The 27,145-nt window shown below is 51.0% G+C and overlaps 1 protein-coding gene across 3 annotated transcripts in view; it reads left to right on the forward strand.

Moving 5' to 3' along the window:
- KDM6A (lysine demethylase 6A) overlaps positions 1-27,145 on the forward strand; it is a 1,084,836-nt gene that overhangs the window by 677,915 nt on the left and 379,776 nt on the right. For all 3 annotated transcript variants that reach the window (XM_085622961.1, XM_085622962.1, XM_085622963.1), the window contains one exon: positions 17,519-17,724. In XM_085622961.1, the coding sequence (XP_085479087.1) occupies positions 17,519-17,724 (206 nt within the window). The remainder of the gene's footprint in view (positions 1-17,518; positions 17,725-27,145) is intronic.

Genomic DNA, 27,145 nt, shown 5'->3' on the forward strand with positions numbered 1-27,145 from the left:
CAGCTGCAGGGCAGGTCTTCTTTCTTCTTGCTCTTCTTTGTAGTTTGGAATCTGGGGTAGGATTGTTCAGGGTGCCCCTAAATACTAGATTTAGGGGCGTTACAGGTAGGTGAAGGGCAGGGGCCAATGGGTCCCTGTCCTGGGGTTGGTACACCCCCTATCCTGCCTCTCTCCTGTGGGAGGGGGGCAGGAGCCTAGTCCTGATTGGGCAGGGCTTCCCATCTTCAAGATGGCGAGAGCCCGGAGATGTGCTTCACCTCGCCTCCCCCACCTGAGGGGTGGGGTTGGCAGGCTGGCACATCCCCTGTCCTTATTTGGGGTTTCCGGCCAAGCTTCCCGCCAGAGTGGGGGGTTGCAGTGGCCTGGGGAAGCTCACAGAGGCGGCATGCCTTTGAAGCTTCCCCTTGCTCATCCTGGGGGAGGAGATTTAGCACCTCGCCCAGGATGTGCATTGTTGCAGACCCAGGAGAGCAGGGGCTCTCCTACCCAGGGGTCCAGCAACATGTCTGCTGTATGGCAGCCTAGGCAGCCTCAGAACAGACGTGGATTGTAGGTTTAGGTTTCATGGGGCCTCTCTAAGATGCCCTCTGTAGTGCTTTGTACATTAAATCACACACTGGCATCAGTGTGGATTTAATGTGCTGAGCAGTTTGATACCAAACTTCTCAGTCTTCAGTGCTGCCATTATGGTGCTGTGGAGTTCGTGTTTGACAAGCTCCCAGCACCATATACTCTTAGCTGGCAGCACTGCACTTACAGGACCCAGGAATATACCTGGGTACTGTAGGGGCACAGGGCTCCTGCCTCTGTGCCCACACCACTGGCATGGGGCACCCAGCTAGAGGGGTGGCTGATGTATGCCAGGGCAGTGTAGGTTGTGGGCATGGCACACAGGGATGTGTGCCATGTCGACTCTGTTTTGTCTTGTATCCAGACACTCAGCCTGCAAGAGCAGTGTGTGTGTGTTAGGGTACAGGGCCTCTAAGGGTGGCACAATGAGTGCTGCAGCCCTTAGAGGCCTTCCCTGGTCACAAGGCCCTGGGTACCTAGGGTACCATTTACCAGGGGCTGACATGTGGCCAGGGTTTGCCAATTTGGGTTTTGGCTTTTGGGCAGATTTTTAGGGAAGGAACACAGGCCCTGGGCACCTGGTTGGCAGGAGCCCAGGGCAAAACAAGGAAAAGTGCATCAGCTATTAGGCAAAAAAAGGGGGGGTTACTGCAATAGAAACCCACTTTCTTACACTCTCCCTTCCCCAAATGGAGCACACAGTGATGACATCTGAGATGGGATGGGGCGACCACATGGGAGAGGCGCAGATCAAAGGCCTCTGGTCTCCGGTGGAGTCCAGGCTCCATATCAAACTTCTGAAGGCATTCCTTCCCTCTGTTAAGGGAAGAATAGTGCAGGTGTTCACAGAGAACACCACCGCCATGTGGTACTGCAAAAAACAGAGCGAGGTGGGGTCGTGGACTCTGTGCCAGGAGGCTCTAAGCCTCTGGACATGGCTCGAACATCAGTGCATTTCCCTGGTGGTTCAACACCTGGCAGGTTCTCTGAACGCCAGGGCGGTTGAACTCAGCCAAAGGTGCATGATGAATCACGAATGGCGTCTTCACTCGGACGTGGCGCTATGTCTCTTTGACCAGTGGGGAGAGCCTTGATTAGATTTATTCGCCACCTAAGAGAACGCTCAATGTGAGCAGCTCTGCACGTTGGAATTTCCAAGGCAGCACTCGCTCGGCGACGCTTTTCGTCGCAAGTGGAGCTGCGGTCTGTTGTACGCCTTTCCGCCTATACCACTTATGCCCAGAGTGCTGAAGATCATCAGGGGCGACCGGGCCCAAGTCATTCTTGTGGCTCCGGACTGGGCTCGAAGAGTTTGGTATCCCGAGCTACTCAGTATGACCTTCGATCCCCCGATCCTTCCGAAGAGGCAGTCGGATCTTCTGTCACAGCAGCAGGGGACTGTCCTCCACCTTTGCGTGGAGATTGAGCTGCAGCAGTTGATTCCTTTTGACTTGCCTACTGGAATCAGTGATGTCATTCTGGCAGTCAGGCGTCCGTCCACTAAGTTGGTATACACCTGCAGGTGGATCAAATTTGTGGCATGGTGCACAGCAAAGATTGTGGACCCCTTTCTGCCCTTCTTTCTGAAGTCCTACTGTTCCTTCTTTCTTTGGCACAGCAGGGCTCTGCTCTGGGCACTATCGAGGGCTACCTTTCTGCTGTTTCGGCCTTTATCAGGCTCCCTGATCAGCCCTCTCTTTTCAAGTCCCCTGTTGTAAATAGATTCCTCAAAGGTATCACTCACCTGTTTCCTCCTAGTTCCTTCGTAATGCCACAGTGGGACTTGAACCTGGTTCTCACATACTTAATGTGCACTCCCTTTGAGCCTCTTCACAACTGTCCTCTTCGTCTGTTAACTCTAAAGACTGCTTTCCTGTTTGACATCACCTCTCCTAGGAGAGTGAGTGAGCTCCAGGCTCTTTCTTGCAAACATCCTTTTCTGTGTGTCCATCCGGACATGGTTGTGCTCCAGACACGTCCATCCTTTCTGCCAAAGTTTGTCACTGCCTTTCACATCGGGCAGACCATCACTTTGCCTACCTTCTTTCCGCCTCCACATCCTTCCAGAGAGGAAGAGAGGCTCCACCGTCTGGACCCAAAACGTGCGCTCTCCTTTTACTTGAATGGCACTCAACAGTTCCGGGTAGATGACCAGCTCTTTGTTGGCTACGTTGGCGCCAAGAAAGGTCGGGCCGTACACAAGCGAACTATCTCCCGATGGGTCGTCTTGTGTATTAAAGCCGGTTATTCTCTGGCTAAGAAGAAGCCTTCGTTGGGGCTGTGCGCCCATTCCACCAGGGCGATGGCTGCCACTTCCCCTTTCAAGACATCTGTCGGGCAGCTACGTGGGCCTCGCTGCACACTTTTACTAAGCACTATTGCCGGAGAGATGGCTTCTTTGGCCGTTCTGTTCTCCGGGACTTCCTGGTTTGATCTTTGTTTGCAGACTCACCACCAGGGTTGGTATTGCTGGGGTATCTATTCTAAGGTAAGGAATCTATCACTATCTTGTTTCTTTCAGATGCACAAGTTACTTACCTTCGGTAACGATATATCTCTGAGAAACGTTAGTTAGTGATAGATTCCTTACTGCCCCACCCATCCGCCACGTTCTGTGAACTGATTTCTAGGGTTAAGGTCATCCCTTTCAGGGCCCTAGGTTCAAAGCACCAGTGGTCAGTATCTTGCATGGCTGTGCGTTCCTGGCGCGGAAGGTCGTGTACAGAACTGATGTCAGCGTGCGAGGGTGGCGTCTAAGTAGCTGCCGCAACGTCATCACGGCGACCACGACGCCAACGACTGACGCGGAGCCGCACGACGCCACCCTCCGACGCGCTGGGGTAATGATGACGAAAACTTTCCGGATCCAGTCTGACACCTAAGGGTAATTCTGAGGTATGGAATCTATCTCTAACTAATGTTTCTTACAGATATATCGTTACCGAAGGTAAGTAACTTGTGCATTAGTGGTAGTGTGGGCTAGCAGTCTTGGGCCTAACACAGAGGAGTGCAAGACATGTATTGCACAACATTGATCAACAAGGGACACAACTCAAAAAGGAGGTCTACACCAATTTTATATAAATAAGCTTCGTTCAAGTTTTATTTTAAGACCAAGATCTTCGGAAAAAGGTGTTTTTTTCAGAAAAAATACTTTACACTTTTAAAAGTAGACAGTACAATTTGTGAACAGTTTTATGTAATCCTGTGGAGGAAAACAATGTGGTTATACAGGTAATTACGCAACTTACAGTTCCAGTCTTCGGGACCAAAGGTCAGCAAGGGGCAAAGGTCAGTTGAGAACCAAAGCTGTACCACCAGTGGCACAGGGACTGCTGGGTGAAGAGGTGAAAATCAGATTTCGGCCCAATGTGTTTCAATGGAGACTGGGGATGCTCCAAGCCACACTGCTTGCAGGTAGGCAAATCGGTTGCAGGGGCCAAGCTTTGGGGGTTAGAGCAATCACAGGGGGCCCACAAAGCAGCACCAAACAGACACCACCAGCGGGACTGGGGCAGCCGGGTGTAGGGTGCAAATACAGCATTGGGCATCCAGTGCTCTTCAATGGGGATCTTGCCTCGGACAAACGATCTGCAGGAGTCTCACTGGAGTTTGCAGGAGGGAGACCAACGACAGCAGAGGTAAGTAGAGATGTAGTGGGTTATAGAGGCACCATGGGTTCAGCTCACCAAGGCCTAGAAGCTAAGGGTCCAGGGGTGCTTTTAGTCACCGGAATCGTCTTGCCATTCACGGTCAGGGGATGCCACTGGATTCAGGCTGCAAGCGTCGTCCTTGAGTCCAGGAGTGGTCAGGATCGCTTGGGAATCTGTTCTATGTGGATGGGCAGCTTGGGCATGGGCTGTAGGCGTCTGGTGCAGAGTGGTCCGCACTCATGGTTGTAGCTTTTACCAGGGTCCTTGGTGTTGGATTCTTTGGGACATAACTACTGTCGTTGGTAGTCTCTGGTCTTTGTCAAAGTTCAGGCAGTCTTCCTTGGGTTTCTGGAAGTTGCTTGCTGCAGGACAGGCAGCGTCTTCTCGCAGGGTCTTTGAAGCTGGAGACAGGCTGGTAGGGTTGGATCCAAGCCAGTAGTCTTCTTCAGGCTTTGCTGCAAGGTGATGTCTTTGTCTTTAGGTCGCAGGTAACTGACTTCAAGGTCTGAGGGAGCCTTCTAAAGACTACATTTAGGGACCGTTTTAGGGGATTGACAGGTATGGCCAATGGGGTGTGCCCATCCTGAGGGAGGGGGATGTGGCACCTCCTCCCAGGTTGTGCATTGTTCCTGGTTACATTGAGCAGAGGCTCTCCACCCAGAGGTCCAGAAACCTGTCTGTGTGGCAGGCTGCCTAAAACCAGTCAGTTACCATGGCAGGGTAGGTAGGTTTTCAAAGGGCATCCCTGAGGTGCCCTCTGAGTACATGGTTTACTAAATCTCACATTGGCATCAGGAGAGATTTATTCCAGGAGTTGTTTGGTACCAAATACTCAATTGTTTTAGTGAAGCCATCATGGTGCTGGGAAACTCAGGTTTCCATTCCATATACTCCTTATGGCTTCCCTGGCACTTATAATATTTAAGAATTTACTTAAATATTGTAGGGGCATATCCACTCATGAAGCTATGCCCTCACCTGTGGTATAGTGCACCCTGCCTTAGGGCTGTAAGACCTGCCAGAGGGGTGACTACACCTTCAGGCAGTGATGGCATACATGGTACCCAGGCAGGGTGCCATGTCGACTTTGTCATTTTTCACCTCCCAGGGGCATGCAAGCTGCTAGGGTCCTCTTCAGCTTCCTGGCTCTAGGTGCCGAGGATACCACTTACTCGCGACTTATAGGAGCTGAAGTACCAATTGAGGATATCATTTTAAAGACGAAGCACTATCACAGGGAACCTGGTTGGATGGTACGCTGTGCACGTTAGTCAAAACCACATCAATGTCCAGGCAAAAAGTGGGGCTAACCATGTCAAAAGAAAGACCTTCTCACAATAGAAGGTCGCTTAGGCAGCCTTACTTGCAGCGCTGATTCTCCTTATGTCTCGAATTGGAGGCAGGATAAGAGTGGTGGATCTGCCTTTCATGTTTGCTATTCTACAAAGGAGGTAGAAGCAGTGTAAGAGACAAATCCGTCCTTTCCCGTACCTGGACAGCTTTGAATGGCACCACAATCCATGGTCCTTGTGTCCAGTGGGTATGAGCATGGCTTCACCTTCACTCAGGATTTTGTCTGCATTTTATTTGTGGCTAGTTCAAGGACTGTTTTGACATGTTGCAGAATGAAGAAATAATTAGCAGTATTCATTGACAATCATCAACAAAAGCCCCTGAAAAGAAAGCAAGATTTTGATCCCCGCATCTACGGCATACAGAAATAAAGGACTTAGTTTCATGGGCATGTGATGAATCTTTAGAAATTAATGATGGTATCTGAATGGCTGGATGTGCAAGCCTAGTTTTTATAAGTTCATACCAGGTGTGGCTGTAGATACATATCAGGGCTCGAAAAATCTGAAAAATGGTACTAGTCCTGCAGGTCTAGTACCTTGTAAAATCTCCTCGACCTAACAGTAACCTACTTGACCTCCGTCTCTGAAAGCGGAGCAAATGTGACAAGATCACAAAAATTAAAGGCATCTTTATTGTTCATTTGCTTTGTCAACAATAAAAAGGCCTTTAAATCTTGTTATCTTGTCACATTTGCTCTGTTTTCAAAGACAGAAGACAAAAGTTAGTATGTTTTCCTACTCGCCAAAAAGGGCGAGTAGGACCTAAAAATAGCTCGACCTCATTAAATTTACCTCGCAAATGCGAGCGGTCGAGTGGATTTGTCGAGCCCTGCATATGCTTTGCATGCTCCTGCCATCTAATGTTGGAAAACTGCTTCAGCAGGCCTACATTTCATTTACCTGGAGGTTAGGGCCATTCAGCTAGGTCTCAAAGCCTTCCTTCAAATCGTCCAATACAAAGTGGTCCTTGTAAAGACTTACAATATGACTGCAATATATTACCTACAGAAGCAGGGCAGCACTAATTCCCCCCACCCCCACCCCACCACCACCTCCCCCCTCTATTGTCATCACTAGCTCAGAGTATTATGGCATTGGGTGATTCACCATCGGACACACTTCATGGCGAAGTGCCTCCTGGAAGTGGACCACAAATTTGCAGACCTGCTCAACAGGATGCAGCAACAAATCCATGTGGGAACTCCACCTGAAAGTTCTACTCCCGTACTTTCGCCATTAGGGGTCCTCGAGGTCTCCCTCTTTGCCACTGTGCACAATGGTAAATGCCAAAACTTCACCTTCATGTTTTCACATCCCCAGTCCATGGGCAAAACTCTATGGATTAATTGGTCACAGAACTTTAACCTACGCTTTTCCTCCTCTCCCACTCCTTCCATATGTGGTCCTCTTGCTTTGGTCTGGAACCTCAATGTATTTCTTACTAGACTTTTTGGCCCTTCTTTTAAACCTCTACACTCATGCCCTTTGCATATCCTTCTGGGACGGTTGCTTTCCTTGTTGCTATCACATCATGTTACTATCACATCATAAATACGTGTTAGCGAGCTACAGACCTACAATGGAGAAGAGCCTTTCTTTAAGGTCCATCCTTAGAGCCAACCCCAGAATCCTCCACAAAGTCATATTCCCCTTCCACCTCAACCAAACTATTGAGCCCGTGTCTTTCCCTCAACTGGACTTTGTAGCGGAATTTGCACTTCATACCCTTGCTGTAAAACATGCTCTTATGCACTATATGGGCAGAAAGAAAACTTTCAACAAAACTCAACTCTTTGCTGCTTTTGCCAAACCTCATAATGGTAATCCTCTGCTGAAAGCCCGTATAGACGGGCGGATTGTCAAGTGCATCCAAATCTGCTGCCTCAAAGCCAGGGGCGGCTCCTCTTCTAAGGCGGAGGAGCTTTGCCCTACTGCTGTGAGCATTTGCAAAAGAAGAAAGAAAATGATAAATCAATGTTATTTTATTGCTCCATCGTGGCTCAGCTGGTTAGGGGCGGGCTGGCTGTCACAGGAACGGAGGGAGGAGTGGTGGGCACTCTTAAGTGCACATGACTGTTAGGCCAAACAGTCATACGCACTTTGAATGTTCTCCATCGGCTGTAATGCATAGCCCGAGGATGAGAACATGCACAGCCTCCCGAACCACGGCTCAATGCTTCTGTAACGCAGCGTTGTGATTGACTAGGGGAGTCTCTGAGCCTGTGTGCTTCCTAGTTCCTGCTCCTGGAGATGAACAAGGAGCCGAAGAGGACCGAGAAGTGGCAGCTGGCAGGCCTGCAGGTAAGTGTTTATTTTTAAATGTATTTTCTTTCATTTACCCACCCCTTACCCTGCCACCCCCGTTAAGTTGTGGTCGCCATTGCTTAAAGCCAAGAGAGAGTTCCCTGCCAGGCCCAGACCACAATCTACCTGTAAGTAAGGAGCCACTTCAACTTTCCTGGGTAAAATTCTGATAGCTGACATCTGCAGGGCAGCTTTGTTGTACTACTCACTCAATCACAAAACACTACTGTGTGGGCGTCATAACTCGACTGCAGGCTAGAGTTGGTCATACGGTTGTAAGAACTTTCTATCTGGAAGAGACTGCAGTTATAGATGTCTTGCCTTTAGAAATTACCCCCAGGCGTCAGACTGGATCCGCAGATTTTTCTTAGCCGTACCCCTGCGCGTCAGTAGGTGGCATTCTCAACTCTGCGTCTGTCATCGGCATCATGTTCGCCGGGATGACATTGCGGTGTCTATTTAGACAACGCCCCTGCACGCTGACGTCTGTTTTCTTTTTCCACGCCAGCCTAGCGCAGATCCAGTAGAGAGCTTCCCCCTTAGTCAGTTTTTGACTAACCCTTTTTGTCGACTTTTCAAGACATCTGTCGGGCAGCTACGTGGGCCTTGCTGCACACTCTTACTAAGCACTATTGCCAGAGAGACGGCTTCTTTGGCTTTCCTTTCTCTGGGACTTCCTGGTGTGATCTTGGTTCGCAGACCCACCACCGGGGTTGGTATTGCTGGGGTATCTATTCTAAGGTAACACCTTGGGAAGAAGATGTTTTGCAGCTTGAATGCTTTTCTGGATTCACATCCTGTGCTTCATTCCACCATATAGTGGTTGGTTCACCAGCTTAGCACTGCGGTTGGTGAACACTGCATGTCTCTTGGGCCAATACATCCGTACGGTGTGGGATACTTTTGCACAAGTGCTGCCACAGTGCCCGGAGAAGGCCGTTCTCACCCTCGCAGTGGCAAAGGGTAGGAACGCAGCTAAGTTCACCATCAGATGTGGGCTGGATACCGCTGACTCAATGGGCAGAACGGTTTTCACGTCCGTAGCTTTGTGGCACTACGCCTGGTTGAGGACATCTAGTTTCTCTTGGGATGTCCAATCCACCTTACTGGACATGCTTTGATTCTAGGGCTACGGCCAGATCCTTGGGCCTCGTGGCAACTTCGCACCCCACGCAGTCTGCTTTTCGTACCTTTCGTGGCTACTTAAGAGGTGCCCCACCACACTCGACGCAGTCCAGTCACTGGTCCATGCAAGCTACCCTGCTTCTGCGTGGCCGCGGACGTGGGACCGGGAGCCAGTGGGCGGACAGGTCCACCCATATCCCCCCTGCAGCAGGCTCCTAGCCCGACCTTTCAGGACCACCAGAGGCCAGTGGGCGGCAGGATTCGACCGATGGCACCGACTGACCAGCAGGGGGACGGCTAAAGAAGAATCTCCGGATCCAGTCTGACGCTTGGGGCTAATTTCTAAATGTAAGGAATCTATAACTACATATGTCTCTTACAGATACATCGTTACCGAAGGTAAGTAACTTGTTCTTCAAGAATCGGCACTATCCGTCTGCGGACGTGACTTCAGCGAGGTCACATAAGTCCCACCCCAGCGTGCTGACATCATTTTACTTTTTTTTCGGCGTGCAACGCTGATCCGGAGTGTGCTCCTTGGCCTGTTTTCGGGCCTCTTAGCGCCTTGAGTTGGGAACAGTGTACCATGCCTTCGGGCTTCAAGACGTGCACTTCTTGTGCACGGCAGATGTCGGCGACGGACCCTCACACTATTTGCATGTGGTGCTTGGGCGAGCACCATGACTCTACGGACTACGAGGCTTGCCAGCATCTTAAACCGAAGTCCCGGCGGGAGCGCCGGAGGAAGTTGCTGTCGGCCTGCTTGTTCACGTTCGGGGTCGTCGCAGCGTCCGTCACTTACCTCGGACGGGTCTAGGGGCTGCTGTTTCTGGCTGAAGCATCGTCCTTCGCCGAGGCCCCATAGGCGTAGTTCGCCCGCAGGTAAGTCTTGCAGTTTGCCGCTGAGGCCTTGTCCTCCTTCTGCAGAGGGTGCCGGTCCCTCCCGGGATGTGCGCCCTCACGACCCTATCTGCCGTTTCCCGGCGTCGGGGCGACTAGGGCCCAGATGCAAGCCTACGCTACGGCTCTGCTGGCTTCCTTGAGCCCACCCCTCCTCCTTTTCCTGCAATGTCCGTAGATTCCTCGCCGTGCGCGGGGCCTGCTGCGGATTCGCTGGCAGCTTTGCCCCCGGCGCTGACGCGTTCGGCTTCAGGTGTTGGAGGTGTGATGCCGTCGTCGTGCTGGCCTTCGGGGTTCCCCTCATCGGCCCATGGCATCCCGGCCTTGCCGCAAAGCCCCGCGGGGTTCCCTGCGGTGTCGCAGAAGGTTGCCGGGACTCCGGGCTCGCTGCCCAGTCCCTCTCGGTCCTGTGGGCAGGCGGCTGTCTTCCCGGAGGCTGAGCCGACGCCTCTCCAGCGTCAACGGCTTTTCTCCCCGCCGCGGGTGGAGGCCGGGACTCAGGACGCTTCGCCGGGCCACTCTCGCCCCTCGGCGCAAGCGGCTGCCTCGTCGGGGGCCGAGCCGGCACCTTTTCGGCGCCGTTCATTGGCTGCTTCGGCTCTGACCCCGCCCCCCACTTCGAGGCGGCACGTGGTGGAGGTCGACCCGGTGCCGCTGGTGGACACTTCAGCGCCGGTCGACTTCGGGTCATCAACTCTTCTCCGGATGTCCCTGGAGGGTTGTCGTCGCCTCTTCGCCGGCGACTGGATGCTGCGTCGTGGCCTTTTCTCCGGCGGGTTCCAGGGCTGGTTCTACGCTGTCTCCACTTCCACAGCCCCTGGACTCGCTCTTCCGTTCCCTGCAGTTGTCTGCCCCGCAGGCTTCTCCGCCCTCTCCAGTGACCCCTCAGGTCCCCCACTCGTCCGTGGGTTTCCCATCCCTCAGGGGCTGGTCTTTTCTCCCCCAGCGGGGCACGGGGACGGATGTCTCAGTTTGCAGCCTTGCCCATGGAGGAGTTGCTTTCCCCCCACGACACCCTACGGAGGTGAGTGTGGCCTTTGTCAGGGCCATTTTCACGGCCACTGGCATTCTACATATGAGAAATCCGGTTGCCCCGCTCCCTTCGGACCACTTGTAAGAGGTTCTCCACCAGGGTCTGGTGGAGGGGAGCCGCTTCTCCCATTTGAACCCTCGCTCCATAACTCTTCCTGGGGCCTGGGGGTGCCCTGCCACGGGGGATCCGGGGCCTCAACCACTCCTTCACCGTCCTGCTCCGCACAATCCACTTTGTCTCTTTTCCCACCCATCTGCCCAGGGCCTTGTCGTGCGGGCTGCTTTTCTTTCCTTGCCTTCAGTGCTGCTTCTGCCGTCACGGGAGGCTCGGTGGCTGGACTCCTGGGGGCGTAACATTTTTGCCTCCACTAGCTCTGCTCTGCGTACACTCAACACTTTGTGTGTTGGCCAGGGCTACTTCCGATCTGTGGGATTCCGTGGAGTCCCTTCTGTCTCGAGCCTCACAATAGGGTGCCCGTGCGGATCTGCGGCACCATGTGCGGGATGGTAGGGAGTTAGCTACTTTAATTCTTCGCTCGGCCTTGGAAGTCTGATTCCCTCGGCCGTGCTATGGTGAGTTCTGAGGCCCTCCGCCGCCATGCTTGGCTGCGAGATGGTGTCTTTCCAGAGAATGTTCGGGAGCATCTTGTGGATTTATCCTTTGATGGAACACTGTTATTTCACACCCACGCTGTGAGAAAGTACTATCTTTCTTCCATGGTATGCCTCCACTTTTTGCTGAATGTACTTTTACTGAGTGTGCCCTGGACTCCTGCCAATCAGGTGCCCAGGGCCTATGTTCCTTCCCTAAACAAAAACCTCAAAACCAAATAGGCAAACCCTGGCCACATGTCAGCCCCTGGTAAGTGGTACCCTAGGTACCCAGGGCCTTGTGACCAGGGAAGGCCTCTAAGGGCTGCAGCGCTCATTGTGCCACCCTTGGAGGTCCTGTACCCTAACACACACACACTGCCCTGGCAGGCTGAGTGTCTGGGTACAAGACAAAACAGAGAGACGACATGGCACACATCCCTGTGTGCCATGCCCACAACCTACACTGCCCTGGCATACATCTGCCACCCCTCTAGCTGGGTGCCCCATGCCAGTGGTGTGGGCACAGGCAGGAGCCCTGTGCCCTTACAGTACCCAGGTCCATTCCTGGGCCCTGTAAGTGCAGTGCTGCCATTTAAAGAGTACATGGTGCTGGGAGCTTGTCAAACCGGAACTCCACAGCACCAACACATGGCAGCACTGAAGACTGAGAAGTTTGGTATCAAACTGCTCAGCACATTAAATCCACACTGATGCCAGTGTGGGATTTAATGTAGCAAGCACCACAGAGGGCATCATAGAGAGGCCCCCTGAAACCTAAACTACAATCCACGTCTGTTCTGAGGCTGCCAAGGCTGCCACACAGCAGACATGTTGCTGGACCCCTGGGTAGGAGAGCCCCTGCTCTCCTGGGTCTGCAACAATGCACATCCTGGGCGAGGTGCTAAATCTCCTCCCCCAGGATGGGCAGGGGGAAGCTTCAAAGGCATGCCGCCTCTGTGAGCTTCCCCAGGCCAATGCAACCCCCCACTCTCGCGGGAAGCTTGGCCGGAAACCCCAAATAAGGACAGGAGATGTGCCAGCCTGCCAACCCCACCCCTCAGGTGGGGGAGGCGAGGTGAAGCAAATCCCCGGGCTCTCGCCATCTTGAAGATGGGGAGCCCTGCCCAATCAGGATTAGGCTACTGCCCCCCTCCCACAGGAGAGAGGCAGGCTAGGGGGTGTACCCACCCCAGGACAGGGACCCATTGGTCCCTGCCCTTCACCTACTTGTAACGCCCCTAAATCTAGTATTTAGGGGCACCCTGAACCTTCCTTCCCCAGATTCCAAAATCCAAAGAAGAGCTAGAAGAAAGAAGACTTGCCCTGCAGCTGCTAAGAAGAGGAAGACACCAACTGCTTTGGCCCCAGCCCTACAGGCCTGTCGACCCTCGAATCTGCTCCTGCTCCAACCCGGCATCTCTTGTGGCCAGCAACCTCACAAACCCCGTAGGACCTGACTACCTTTTGACTCTAAGCCCCCTGGGACTCCCATGAGTTAGAGGCTCTACTCAAAATCTACTTCTAATCCCTGGCAGGAGCCCGGAACCGCAAACCCAGCACACTCTGCACCAGCCAAGCCTGGCCTGTGCTGGAGTGAACAAAGACCACGAGGACGATCCCACAGCGACTGTGACGCCGAGTCCGGCACCCAAGGACCTCCCTCTACACTCCTGAAGAAGCCTGCAGCCTCAGAACAAGGTGCCCCCCCAACCGCGATCAACAGAGGGTAAGATTTCCCGACACCAAAAGGCACTCCTGCGCCCCGGGGTCCCCTGTGCCCAATCCCGGGGTACCTACCTATCCTCCAACTACCCAACTTACCTCTCGAAGTGGTGGTGGCACCTGAAGAATCTTCGTCCCAGAGTTTGCTGTCTTTTTCTAAACCGGAGATTTCCCATTGAAATCAATTGAGCGCCCCAAGGCTCAAAAGCACCCTGCACCCAGCCGCCCGAGTGGCCCTGGCAGTGCAACCTCTATACCTATCTACTTCCCCACTTGCCCCGAGTAAGTGACCCGGAGCCCAGCTCCCACAGCCGCGTGGCCTGCAAGTCAGCAGCCACCAACCAAGGCCCCCCTACCTCTCTTAGGATAACATTGGGCCTAACTCTCTCTGCACCCGGCTGCCCTTGTGCCGCTGAGGGTGAACCAACTGTACCTACCTGATCCTGGGGGACCCCTGAGTCTATGCCCAGAGCCTTAATTCTGCCAGTCAAGGCCTTACCTTTAAACCGATAACTGAATTTTCTCCATAGGGTAACATTGACTGGCTTTTCCTGAAATTTCTTCTAAGTGTGGACTTTAAAAAAATTAAAATACTCACCTGCTCTTAGGTGAGCTCCCAGTGCTGGATCTTGGTGCCCAGCACTAACTCTGAAAAATACTTAAACTGTACTTACCAGTAACCCATTTTTCTCCCATAGAAAACCATTTTTCTGTGAAATTTCTTGTAAGTGTCAATTTCTGCAAACTTTAAATATTCTTTAAAAATCGTATAACTTCTGAAAACGTAATTGCTTACCTGTTTTGGATAAATGTCCCAGTACTGAGTCTAGGCACCCAGTACTGGATTACAAAAGTAACGACAACCTACTATACCTGCAACTTGAATTTTCTGCCATAGGGAATCATTGACTGTTTTCTATTAAATATTTTCTAAGTGTCAACTTTTAAAATAGCAAAATATTGTCTAAAAATCATCACAGTAATTAAGTCAACTTTTATCACTTGATTCCAAGTACTGACCCAGAACTGAATCTAGGATCCAGTCTTGGAATTCCAAAAGTAATCCTAAAAGTAATCTGATGGCAAATAACTTGAAACTTCCATTGAACTCAATGCATTATTGTGTTTAGAATTGTGTTGCCTATTGCAACCACTTGTAACTGTCTAAAAAAGTCAATTGCATATTGCAAAAGTATTTATACAAAGCATCTCATTCTGAGAAAGTATATTTTAATGCCTATTGTTGGTTCTAAAATAAAACCAGCATATATTTTTTTATATATAAACCATTGGCCTAGAGTTCAGTTATTGAGTGTGTGAGACCATTTGCTGGCTGATTGTGTACAACAAATGCTTTACACTGTCCTCTGATGCTGCCTTACTGCTCGACCATGCTACCACTTTAGAGAGTAAGGTTATATCTAACTTTAACCTCTGTCAAACCCTGGGGGACTGTGGACTCTGTACACCCTGTACCTATTTGGGAACAGTATATACAGAGCCACTTTCTCACACACGCGGACTCTGCTATTAAGAGACTTCTTGCGGGGCTCCGTCCTCCTCCTCCGTAAGCTAGGTCCTCCGATGCTTTATGGGAGGCGTTATTTCTCCTTTCTCCTTGGGGGCCTTAGGTTTCGGTTGGCCTGTTGTGTGCTGTGTGTGGCTTTGCATGCCTTCGGGGTCTTCAGTTGGCCCCTGTATTCTTTTGGCTGCTGGTTCAGCCCTTAAGCTTGTGGTGTGTGTTTTTTGCTGTTAAGTGCAGCGGTGTAGGTCCTCAGGTCGGGCCCTTGTGTCGTTTTTTGGCTGGTTAGTAAGCAGTCTGTGGTGTTTTCCACTGGTCTTTTTGGTTCTTGGCTTCTGATGCGGCTTTCCCTAAGAGGTGTTTCCCTGTTTTGTTCAGGGACGATTCATACCCTAGGAGGGGATTTGTGGGCTATTGTGGTTCCTTGCGTTTTCCTGGCATCCCCGTATACCGCTTGGTGCGGTCTCTATCTCTGTGATGTTTTTCTCCGATGAGGTCCCTTCCTCTTCGCCTCCGGGTCATCGGCCCGGCTTTTGTCATGCTGATTACAGAGTTGTGTCTTGGTGTTTCCACCTCTTTCTCTGCTGTTCCACTGGGGCCTGTCTGTCTTCGTCTTGCGCTCACCTAGTTCTGAGCCACTGCATTTGGTATTTGCCAGCTGTTGCTGCGTGTGCATGGTTGTTTTGGTCCCCCTCCGTGGGACTCGCCGTGTCAGCGTGTACTCCTATCCCTTGTTTGTTGATTCCTTCACGACCCTCCCTTCACGACCCTCCAGTTTTGCGAGGACCCTTTAGCTGGTCTTCTGCACTCGCATCCCTCCGGATGTCATTTGTCTCCTGCGGGGGCCCTCTTTCTCCCTGGCGGGATGCTTCGTTCTGTTTCTTTTTCCACTCCTTCTTTTGTGGTCATTGGACGGTAGGTTCATGTGTACTTCTGCATCCCTTCACCCTGGTTATTCCAGTGTGGGGCCTACTCATACTCCTCTCTCTTTGTCCTTGCTTGGGTTTTTTTTCACTCCTCCGCAATCCTCTAGGTTGGGGTTTCTTGGCTGTGCCTCTGCCCTTAGCTTCTTACGGGGGATACGGCACTCCTTGGGGTGCTTTGCCGTTACTACTCTGTTCCACACTTGTTGCCCTTCACTGTTATAGATTGTGGTTGCTGACTTTGTCGACTGCCACGTCATTTTTCTCATGTTTTTTTTTTTTTTTTCCTGCCTCCAGGGAGGTTATCGCCTTTGCTTTGCGGGGTTGCTTCTCACTGTGGTGCTCTGCTCTTTCCTTTCCATGATTTTGAGTAACGCAGTGCTTGGCACTGTCCCTAATGGTGATGTTCTTCACCATTTGCTTCTTGCCTTTTTGTTTCCCTGATTTTTTCGTACACCGTCCCCATACTTTGTTTTGTTGGTGATGGCTCCGTGTTGTGGCGCGCAAAAGTTCTCCGAAGAAAACTGACGTCTGCGTGCCGGGGTGGGACTTATGTGACCCCGCTGACGTCAAGTCCGCGGACGATGTTAGGGCGGGGTCACGTAGTACTTACCCCCGGTGCGCAGAGGTGCTGTGGCAAAGATTTTCCGGATCCTACGTTAAGGAATCTGCAGCTTGAATCGTCTCTACCAGATACATCGTTAACGAAGGTAAGTAACTTGTAATTTATACACTTTCACATGTGGTCATCAAAATTTTCTACATTCTGCTCCTTCACTACACCCACCAGTTGATCGAAAAATCATTTAGCAATGGCCATGCACATTGCCAACTAAGGGTGTGACTCAAACGTCTTTGAACAAAGACAAGATGCAAATGTCCGAGCCCAGCACTAAATATAGTAGGATACTGTGGAGCATGTTAATATACAGCCCTGCACTCTACAAACAGATACTTACAGGTTAAGTAACATTTTCCTTCTAAATCCAACTTCACTACATGGATATTTCACATGAAAGTGATTCTTCTTCAAGATGGAGTATCGGAAATGCAGTTTCCAAAGCCAAGTAACTTGTTAAGTTGCAGCCTTCATGATGGATAGTGGTGCTCTGTACGCAGAAGAACCTTTTGTTTAAAGTACATCTAAACCAAAACAAGCTATGGCAAAACCAAACTTTTGGCTTTGTCAATGCTCATTTTGTCATGCCAGGTATTGGTTAATCTCAAATGCCTCAAAGCAATCCTCAAACGTTTGTCCAGTGTTCACTGATTTTCAAATACAATAATGTTTGTGTCATAAGGCCAAACCCATACATAAGTACTAACTGTTCGCAAAAAGAGGTGTATTTTTTGCTTCCAAGGTTTTGATACGTTGGGTGCTTTAGCTTCTCCTTTCTAGAGCTTGACCCTAGATAAATGTTTCTAGAATGTTTTCTTCTTTATATTGATTGAGATGTGGGTTATGCTGTGGCTTTGATAATGTTCCATTTCTAGCTTTGGGAACTAATTATTCGGACCCATAACAGTATTTGGCGGTATGTATCTCAGCTCTCACTAAGGGGGGTTTAATTGTTATAAATAACTAAGCTTTCAGAGTAGTCAATAAAGGGGCAATTTCCAAGAAAGGAAGAGCAAGATATATTAATATACTTTAATTCAGCTCTGTGTTGCTGCTGTTTACCACCACATATTTTGCTGTTTGCTCAGTAATATTTTAGTGTCCTATGCTGAATGTTACTGAAACAATTTTAGGATAAACTAATTAATACAGATTAATAATGTATCTAACATATAGTGGACACTGCATTCTGTTTTCAGATCTAGGACTCTTCTCAACAAAAACATTGGTGGAAGCAAATAACGAAAACATTGTAGAAGTGAGGACACAATTACTACAACCTTCAGATGAAAATTGGGACCCCACTGGATCAAAGAAACACTGGCGTTGTGAAAATAGTCGCTCTCGTACTACAATATCAAACTATGCACAGTACCAGGCCTCTTCATTCCAGGAGTCATTGAAGGTTTGTCTGCATGAGTTACTCTTTCTCTGTTAATACTTTAGCAATTGTCTGCTTTGTTTTGCATTGAGTTAATTTCATTCAAATTGTTGCTTTCCTTTCTGGGGTTGGTCTAGCGGAGCTCTTTCTTATAGAGATAGTATTAGCTCACTGCAAGTGTGGGAATGCATCCATGAAGCGCATTGAAAGTAATCAAAACTGCTACGGATCTTCCTTAAATGGATCTACAAAGGTCATTGATAGTATTGTGGAACATATTTCATTTCCATAGTGTGTGACAGATAAAATAAGCATGCTGATTACAAGTATAAAGCGTACATCAAGCCATAAAAAGTTTTTAGCTGAAAGACATTTATTTATAGATTCCTTACCTTAGAATTTCCCCCAGGCGTCAGACTGGATCCAGCAACTTTTTTCTCAGCAGTACCCCTGCTGCGCTAGTAGGTGGTGTTGGTAGACTTTGCGTCCTTAGTCGTGGCCGCCGGGATGACGTTGTAGTGCCTACTTAGACGCCGCCCCTGCGCGCTGACGTCGGTTCTTTATTTTTCCATGCCAGCCTAGCCCAGGTCCGGAGAGAGATACCCCTTTAGTCATTTTTTGATTAAGATTTCGTCGATGACTTTTTGACTTCTGGTACACGAGGGATGTCCCACCGTCGGATCAGTTTCAAGCCCTGCGAGGCCTGTCACAAACTGATGTCTGTGACGGACCCACACCTCGTGTGCCTTTGATGTCTGGAGCGCAACCATGACCCAAAGTCGTGCTCCGACTGCCAGGCCATAAATCTCAAGTCTTTGCAGGAGCGGTCCCGAAAGTTCTTGGAGGCCCAGTAGTCCTTTCCGCGTTGCTCCCGGTCTTGTGCGAGGGGAAGGTCTTGAGACTGCTTGCGGAGCCCCCACACCTCGTCCCACTCCAAGTATTCGAAATTCTCCGTTAAGTAGAGGCACAAGAAGAAGGCGAAGAAGCACCGGGGCTCTTCGCCTTCTCCCCAATGGTCATCATACGGGACCCACAGCGTCGTTGTTCTAAGACTCAGTTTTTGGTGCCTCCTTCAAGGACGCCTCCATGCCTCCCCCTTTTCTGGGAGCCTGTCCAACTTTGTGCGTTTTACAAAGCCCTCCACAGTATCTTTGGGCAGCCCGACTCTGCCAGGGTGCTTTGGGCCCCTCGGAGCCGGCCAGGTGTCGTGGACCTTCGATGCCGGCAGCTCCGGCCCTGGAGGGCCCCTACGGATCCAGGCCTTCCCCAGCAACGACACTCCCGGCGACAGCCGTACCCTAGGACGATGCCGTCCCTATCCTCACCCCCGAGATGGACTCGTAGCAAGACTAACGTTAGTCGATGTCGAATCCGACGCCGGAGTGTACTTTTGTTCCGCTGTTCATCCCTGGTGTTCCCTATCACCGCGAAGGTGGTGATGAGGATTGGGAGGGGTCGTTGGAATCGTTGGCAGACTAGCTTGAAGAGCCTGACTGGAGAGAGGACCTGGGTGACATCAGTGGTCGGCACACTTCTCCAGACCTTGGCATGCTCTCTCCCCCACTGTGGCTACAGAGGAGGGAGCCTCTCACACTGTGGTGGGCCGAAGGGCGGCCGTGGCCTTGGGCCTGGAGCTCCCTTCAGTGAGTCAGGACTAATCTCCTGACAAGTGCTAAAGCCTGCGGCAACTTCCTCTGAACCCCTTCTGCCCTTCAATGAAGCCCCTTCTGACGTTCTTCTGGGCATCTGGTCCAAGCCCAGCACAGGGGCTCCTGTGGAAAGGACGATTGCCCGCCGCCACGGCTCCGGGCGACCCAGTTATCTTCACCCAACACCCTTCCCTGGAAGTTTGGTGGTCCAAGCCTCTTCTTACAAGGGCACATTGCCTTCTGCTCCTCCAGACAGGGAGTCCAAGAAACTGGATCATCTTGGGAAGCGTATGTTCTCTTCCTCCAGATTGGCACTGCGGTCTGTGAATACCGCGTGCCTCTTGGGCCTATACTCCCATACTATCTGAGATACAAACAAGCAAGTGCTGCCTCAGGGCCTGGAGGAGGTCTGGGCCGTTCTCTCCCAAGCAGACGCAGCTAAGTTCACGATTCGCTGTGAACTGAATACCACTGACTGACTAGGCAGAACGATTGTCAGGTCACTAAGCCTGGTTGAGGACGTCTGGCTTTTCGGGGAATGTCAAGTCTACCTTGCTGGACATCCCTTCGATGGCCGTTGCGTTTTCGGCTACAAAGCAAACTCGGCGCTGGAGAGTTTTAAGGATTCTCGGGCTATGGCCAGATTCTTGGGCTGCCTCGTTGCATCGTCCCGTCCACCTCAGTCTGCTCTTAACCCCTTTAATGGCTACGGAAGAGGCACCCAGCCACGTTAGACCTAGTCCAGCCACGATATACGCAAGCTGCCCAGCCTCTGCGTGGGCGCGGATGTGGGACCCAGCATTCTCGTGGGTCTGGGAGCCAGCGGGCTGGCCAGCCCACCCTTTCCCCCCGTGCAGCAGCCTCCAAGCCTTCCTAGTGCGATCTTTCAGTGCCTCCAACGGCCAGGGGGCGGCAAGATTCAACATCACCTCCCCCACTGGCAAACCATCATGTCGGACAGGTGGGTTTTGCAAATAGAAGGGACCACTCCCTCCCCTTTAAGACTTCCCGTCCCTCCATGCCACCGCCCTTCGATTGCATGTCGGAGGATCATTTGACGCTTCTCAGACGGGAAGTATCGGCTCTCTTGTCCAAGGGAGGTATCGAGAGGGTTCCTGCACCAGTAGTAGGTCGTGGTTGTTATTCCCGCTACTTACTGGTGCCAAAGGAGGACAAAGGCCTGCATCCTATTCTAGACCTCAGGAACCCTCAATCGCTTCCTCCGGAAGGAGAAGTTCAAAATGCTAACATTGGCTCAGGTCCTGTTTGCCCTCGACCCCGGAGACTGGATGGTGGGGCTGGACTTGCAGGATGCCTATTTCCACATCCCTATCCCTATCCCCATCCTGCCAGCCCACAGGTCCTACCTATGGTTCACGGTAGGCCACGAGTATTAGCTGGGGATCAGTATCAACGTGCTGAAGTCACACCCGACTCCCACTAAGACGCTCCCTTTCACTGGGGCAGTTCTGGATACAGCACAGTTCCTGGTATATCTTCCCGAGCAGCGAGTCCGGGATATTCAATCAATCAATCAATCAAAGACATTTGTAGAGCGCACTACCTACCCATAGGGTCTCAAGGCGCTAGGAGGGGGGGGGGGTGCCGTTACTGCTCGAACAGCCAGGTCTTGAGCTTCTTCCTGAAGGAGAGGTGGTCTTGGGTAAGACGCAGGTCGGCCGGGAGGGAGTTCCAGGTCTTGGCGGCCAGGTAGGAGAAGGACCTTCCTCCTGTTGTCGCTCTCCGGATGCGTGGGACGGCGGCGAGGGCGTGGCTGGCTGATCGGAGGTGGGGTTTGTGAGCGTAGAAGTTGATGCGGTTGTTGAGGTAGCTCGGGCCTTGATCATGTAGGGCTTTGTGTGCGTGGGTGAGGAGCCGGAAGGTGATTCTTTTGTTGACGGGGAGCCAGTGCAGGTCTCTCAGGTGTCCGGAGATGTGGCTGTTTCGTGGGACGTCGAGGATGAGTCTGGCTGAGGTGTTCTGGATCCGTTGGAGTCTCTTCTGGAGCTTGGCGGTGGTTCCGGCGTAGAGGGCGTTGCCGTAGTCCAGTCGGCTGGTGACGAGGGCCTGGGTGACGGTCTTCCTGGTCTCCGTGGGGATCCACCAGAAGATCTTCCGAAGCATGCGCAGGATGTTGAAGCATGACGAGGAGATGGCGTTGACTTGCCTGGTCATGGAGAGGGAGGAGTCCAGGATGAAGCCCAGGTTGCGTGCGTGGTTCGACGGTTTGGGTGGATATTGGGGCTATGGCACCGATGTTTCAGCCTCTATCCTGTATTTTGGTGAGAATGACCCTGAGGCTGCTGGGTCTCATGGCCTACTGCATCCTGCTGGTGGATCATGCCAGATGGCATATGCGGGCTCTGCAGTGGGACCTGAAGTTCCAGTGGGAGCAGTGTCAGGGGAATCTGGCTGACATGGTTCTTGGAGGGAACTGCAAAGGACCTGCAGTGGTGGCTAATGAACCGCGATTGGGTCAGAGACAGACCCCTCCCCCTTCCCAACCTGATCTCACAGTAGTAACAGATGTCACTCCTGGGATGGGGCAGACACCTGGGAGATGTGGAGATCAGGTCTCTGGTGGAATCCGGACTCCACATCAATATGCTGGAGCTCCGTACGATCCGACTGGCATTGAAAACCTTTCTACCCTCCAAGGGAAGGCTAGTGCAGGTGTTCACGGACAACACCACCGCCATGTGGTACTGCAACAACCAGGATGGAGTGGTGTTGTGGACCCTCTGTCAAGAGTCCCTGCATCTCTGGACATGGCTGGAACAGCAGGGCACATACCTGGTGTTTAAACACCTGGCAGGTTCTCTCACTGCCAGATCGGACAAACTCAGTGGTCGATGCCAAGCGGATCACAAATGGCATCTCCATCCAGAAGTGGCACAAGGTCTCTTTCAGCAGTGGGGAGAGCCTTGGTTAGATCTGTTAGCCTCTGCTGACAACGCATAATCGCAGAAGTTTGGCTCCCTGGAGCTCCCAAGGCTGCTCTTGCTTCACTGCGCTTTTAGTCTCGAGTGGAGCGCCCATTTCCTGTATGCTTATCCGCCCATATCACTCCTACCCAGAGTTCTCAAGAAGGTCAGGAACAACTGGGCCCAAGTCATTCTTGTGGCTCCGGATGGGGCATGGAGTGTCTGGTATCCAGAGCTTCTAAACATGTGTCGATCCTCCGGTCACGCTGCCCCTTCGGGAGGATCTTCTGTTGCAGCAGCGTGGGATGGTCCTGCACCCAATTTGTCAACTCTTTACCTTTTGCGTGGATGTTGGGCGGCGGCAGTTAATAGCTTTCGTCCTTCCTCATCAAGCCTGCAATGTTATTCAGGCAGCCCTCCACCAAGACGATATACACCTGCCGTTGGAAGCAATTTGTATCCTATTGTACAGAAAAGTCCACTGACCCACTTTCTGTCTCCCTTTCAGATATTTAGCTTTTTATTCCTACCCTTGCCCAGCAGGGCTCTACTTTGGGCGGGCACTCTGAAGGGTTCTGTTTGTTCTCGGTCTGCCTTCTTGTGGCTGTTTAACTAGCCCTCTTTATTTAAGTCCCCTTTTGTGAATAGATTTTTGAAGTGCCTTGTAGATAGGTTTCCCCCTTTTCCTTTTATTATACGTCAGTGGAATCTTAATTTGGTTCTCACATTCTTGATGTGTGCTCCTTTCTAGCTCTTCACAGTTGTCCCCTCAGGCTGCTAACCATCAAAACAGACTTTCTAGTTGTAGTTACATTGGCCTGGGTTGTGAGTGAGCTTCAGGCTTTATCCTCTAGGTCCCCATTCTTCTCAGTTTATTGGGACAAACTGGTACTCTGAGCTAGGGCTTCTTTTCTGCTCGAAATTGGTGACATTTCATGTGGGCCAATATGTCACCTTTCCCATCTCCTTCTCTCCTTCGCATCCCTCTAAGGAAGAGGAGCGACTCCACCGTCTAGACACAAGAGTTGTCATTATACCTTGACTGCACATGAGTGTTTTGGTTGGGCGTATGTTGGTGCGAAGGAAGTCAGGCGGTGCAGAAACTGAGCATCTCTCAATGGTTCATTCTCTGCCTCAAGATCTGCTACGCACTGGCATAGAAGCAGCCTCCTTAAGGTTTAAAGGCTCATTCCACCAGAGGTAAAGCTGGGACCTCTGTGTTAGCTCGTGGAGTACCAGTCCTGGACATCTGCCAGACAGCAACATGGGCTTCCCTGTACACATTCACCAAGCATTACTGCCTGGACTGTTAGATCCGCAGGGACGGGCATTTCGCCTATTAGGTTCTGCAGGACTTCCTAGCTTAAATTTGTCCGCAGACCGATGGTATTGCTTGGGTATCTATTCAAAGGTAAGGAATCTGAGGCTAGATTTCTCTATCAGATGAACAAGTTACATACCTTCGGTAATGCCTTATCTGGTAGTGACTATATTTAACCGCAGATTCCTTACTGACCTACCCGTTCTGCAGACAGATTTCTGTGATCAGGGATGATCCCTTTTTATGGACCCAGTTTGGACACACTAGTGTCAGTGCACTTCATTGCTCCACGCTTCTGGCATGGAAAGTCAGGAAAAGTATCTGACGTCAATGCGCCATCATTGCGCCTATATAGGTAATGCGTACTTCATTTCTGGCACCAACAAAGCCACGCGGAGCCAACTGACCAAACCTGCTGGCACGCAGGGATACTGTTCACGAATATTTTCCAGATCCAGTCTGACGCCTGGGGAAATTCAAAGGTAAGGATTCTGCAGCTAGATATTTCCTCTACCAGTTAAGGTGTTACTGAAGGTAAGTAACTTGTTCTTTAAAGAATAACCGTGACTGCTTTCAAGCAATTTCTCTGTGAGAGAGAAGAGACTGTATCTACATGTTTGTTTGCCGTACCTCCGCCAGATCATTTGGCTTCTCAGAAAGATTCTTAGTAGCAATTTCAGGGAAAAGCTTGATATTGCTAGGTATTACCAGTAGTTTGTTTAATAGCTTAACAGCCTGTTAAACTGAAACAATCAATCTTTAGATCCGGCGGATCCATGTGACCTTAAAGGATTGATACTGACTATCTGCACTGAAAGTGCTTTTACCTCCTGCAACATAAAAGTTTCCACATAATTCTGCCATCTAACAATCTTTGTCAGTTAATGCTTTGAGAATGAGTATGGGTAATATTCTGCAACCTCACAAAAGGAGGCTGAAGATGCTCTTCGTTTGGGGAAAGAAAGTGAAAATTGTAGTTTAGCCCCTCGGTCTATTTCCCGCGTTACTCTGATTGGCACAATAACTTCATAAAATTAAGTGATGGACATTGTTCGATCTGGCCACTTGCTGGAATTTGGGCAACAGACATAATGAACAGCATTCCTGGTCTGGTGGCTCTGTCATCCATAATGCATAGCAGGTAACAGCCTAGTAGCCACGATAGTGCAAGATGCTTCCATAGATGTCTGAGAATCCCCCTGAGCTTGGGTCAGCCAGGGTAATGTGTTTTCAACTTGAAAAAAACAGTACACACCAATGCACTGGAGCTAAGGTAATTCTGTGCCATGGTTATTCCAGGCAAAAGTCATAGGAAGGGGCATGTTGATTAAGACATGAAAAGGAAGGCCCCCACTCTGTCCTTGTACATGGTAGTGATCTGCTAAATGGAATGTTCATCTGACTGCATGAAACTTTGAGGTATAAAGAATGATTGGGTGGATGACCTCAGGTTATGGTAAGAATCGCTGTGGTGGAAAGTCATGTAGAACCTGTTCAAATTATTGGTGGCCCTTACAAAAAAAACTTTAGTGCGGGGGAGAAACCTTAGTTCTCCCTAGAATGGTTAGGAGTGCTCTCATGTGTGTTACTTGAACATGAAATATCTTGAGACATGAGGCGTTTGGCAAAACAGGAACAGTCTGTTTAATTAAACATTGCAGTGCGGGGGTGTGGCCAACCGCCGGGAAGATGGGCGCTCATGAAAGTGGCTCCCGTTGCCAGCTGCATTTGTCCCCGAAGATCACACACGTCATCTGCCTGATGAGTGAACAGACAGTCCAGTGGCCAGCAGTGACTCCCCAGTTGGCTCTAGTGTCATCCGAGGTGAAGAGGCTTGCTGCATTGAGCCGAGTCTGCTTGCTAAAGGTCTGTGCCGCGCTGGTGTGATGGCTGAGCTGCGGTCGGCCTCATCGGCAAATAAATTGCTGTCCGGAGAAGAAAGCGGTGGCTGGTGAACCCAGCTGGAGGTCCTGGATCTTGTGGAGCCTGCAGAGGAGAGGAGGTGCCTGGGGCTGGGCCACCCCTATGTGCTTGCTGTGAGGCAAGAGCAGTGCGGTGCCCGGAATCTCTGGGGAGGCCCACTGGGGCGGCGCTGTACGGAAAAGCCACAAGGAGAGGAGATTGGAGGTGGAAGAGGCCCTGAACAGCAGGAAATCCTATCAGGAGAACGCTGGGCTGCCGGGTTCTGGAGTTTAGTGCTTTCCAATACTCTCTCAATCTGGCTGGTGAGTATTTGAGCCTGCCCCCACCCACCCACCAAATGGAGAGAAGCTCATAAGTAAAATGCCTGGAGCCTAGAATAAGGTGCTGTCCTGTCTGGAAGTGAGAACTGTATTGGCAGCGGCACTCCTCATTGGGGGCAAGGCACCACAACTCTGAGGGATTGGTGGTAAAGAGGGAAAGCAGACAGGCTACTTGGGCCCATTGTGTCCTTCCTTGGCTGGCAGCGGCGAGAACCCATCCCCCCCCCCCCCCCACCCCTCCTCCCAAATACGGGTGGATACACAGGTCGTAAGTGGCAGATGCACTGACTCACCATGATGACAGTAGGGAAGGGGCCCAAGGCTGGACACCAAACCGGATAAGTTGCTTCTAAAAACCATTGAGTGATCAGTCGATAAATATGGCACGAAACTCCGAGGCAGTGGAGTCACCGACCTTTTCAGATATCGTGGTCGCTATACAAGGGATTTGCACTGCCTTGGAGGGGAAAATGGATGCAGTACCTACAGATGTCATCTTAATAAGAGTATCTCTGGAACATGGACACGCAAGTCAAAGACGGAGGAGACTGTTGTTGCCCTACAGGCTGAGACAAAAACACTGGAAAAGAAGGTCAAGGAATTGACTGCAACTACGGGTGCACTGGAGACTCGCTTAGAGGATTATGAAAGTTGCTCTAGGAGAACTAATGTCATAATATTGGGGGTCCCGGAACGCGCTGAAGGACCAATTGTTGACTTGTTTATAGAGGACCTCATACTTAAGCAACTCCAACCCCGTGGCCTTTTTAAGTATTTCTCCGTCGAAAGGGAGCATAGAGTCCCCGGTGCTCCACCAAAACCGGCGGCGCCCTCACCCTCGATTATATTGCTCAATCTTCAATTATAGGGACATAGACGCTATTCTGCAGACAGCTCGCAGTGCCCTCCCAGTTCAGTACGATAATCATACCATTTCCTTGTTACCTGACTTCAAGCTTAAAGTTCAGCGACAGCGGCACTCCTTTTTGGATGTCATTAAGGCACTTTGGGAGAGGGAGTTGAATACTACATGATGTTTTCAGCAAAACTACGTGTGGTGCATGAAGGGAAAACTTTCTACTTTGTGACACCGAAAGATGCTTGGGACTGGTTGGATGGCTGGCGAAGGGTTGGAGGCTCCGGATCCAGGGCACCCGTAAACAGGCAATCCTCCGGAGTTGAATTTCAGAGCTAGACGCATAAGCAATGGATTCTTGATGCCGCAAGTGCCTTGTTGACTCCTACTATTAATCATCTGGAAGGGAGAGACCTCAAGTCTTGGAGTCCCCTGAGAACGATGCTAGACAC

The sequence above is a fragment of the Triturus cristatus genome, chromosome 8 (assembly GCF_964204655.1).
Source record: "Triturus cristatus chromosome 8, aTriCri1.1, whole genome shotgun sequence".
Lineage (NCBI taxonomy): Eukaryota > Metazoa > Chordata > Amphibia > Caudata > Salamandridae > Triturus > Triturus cristatus.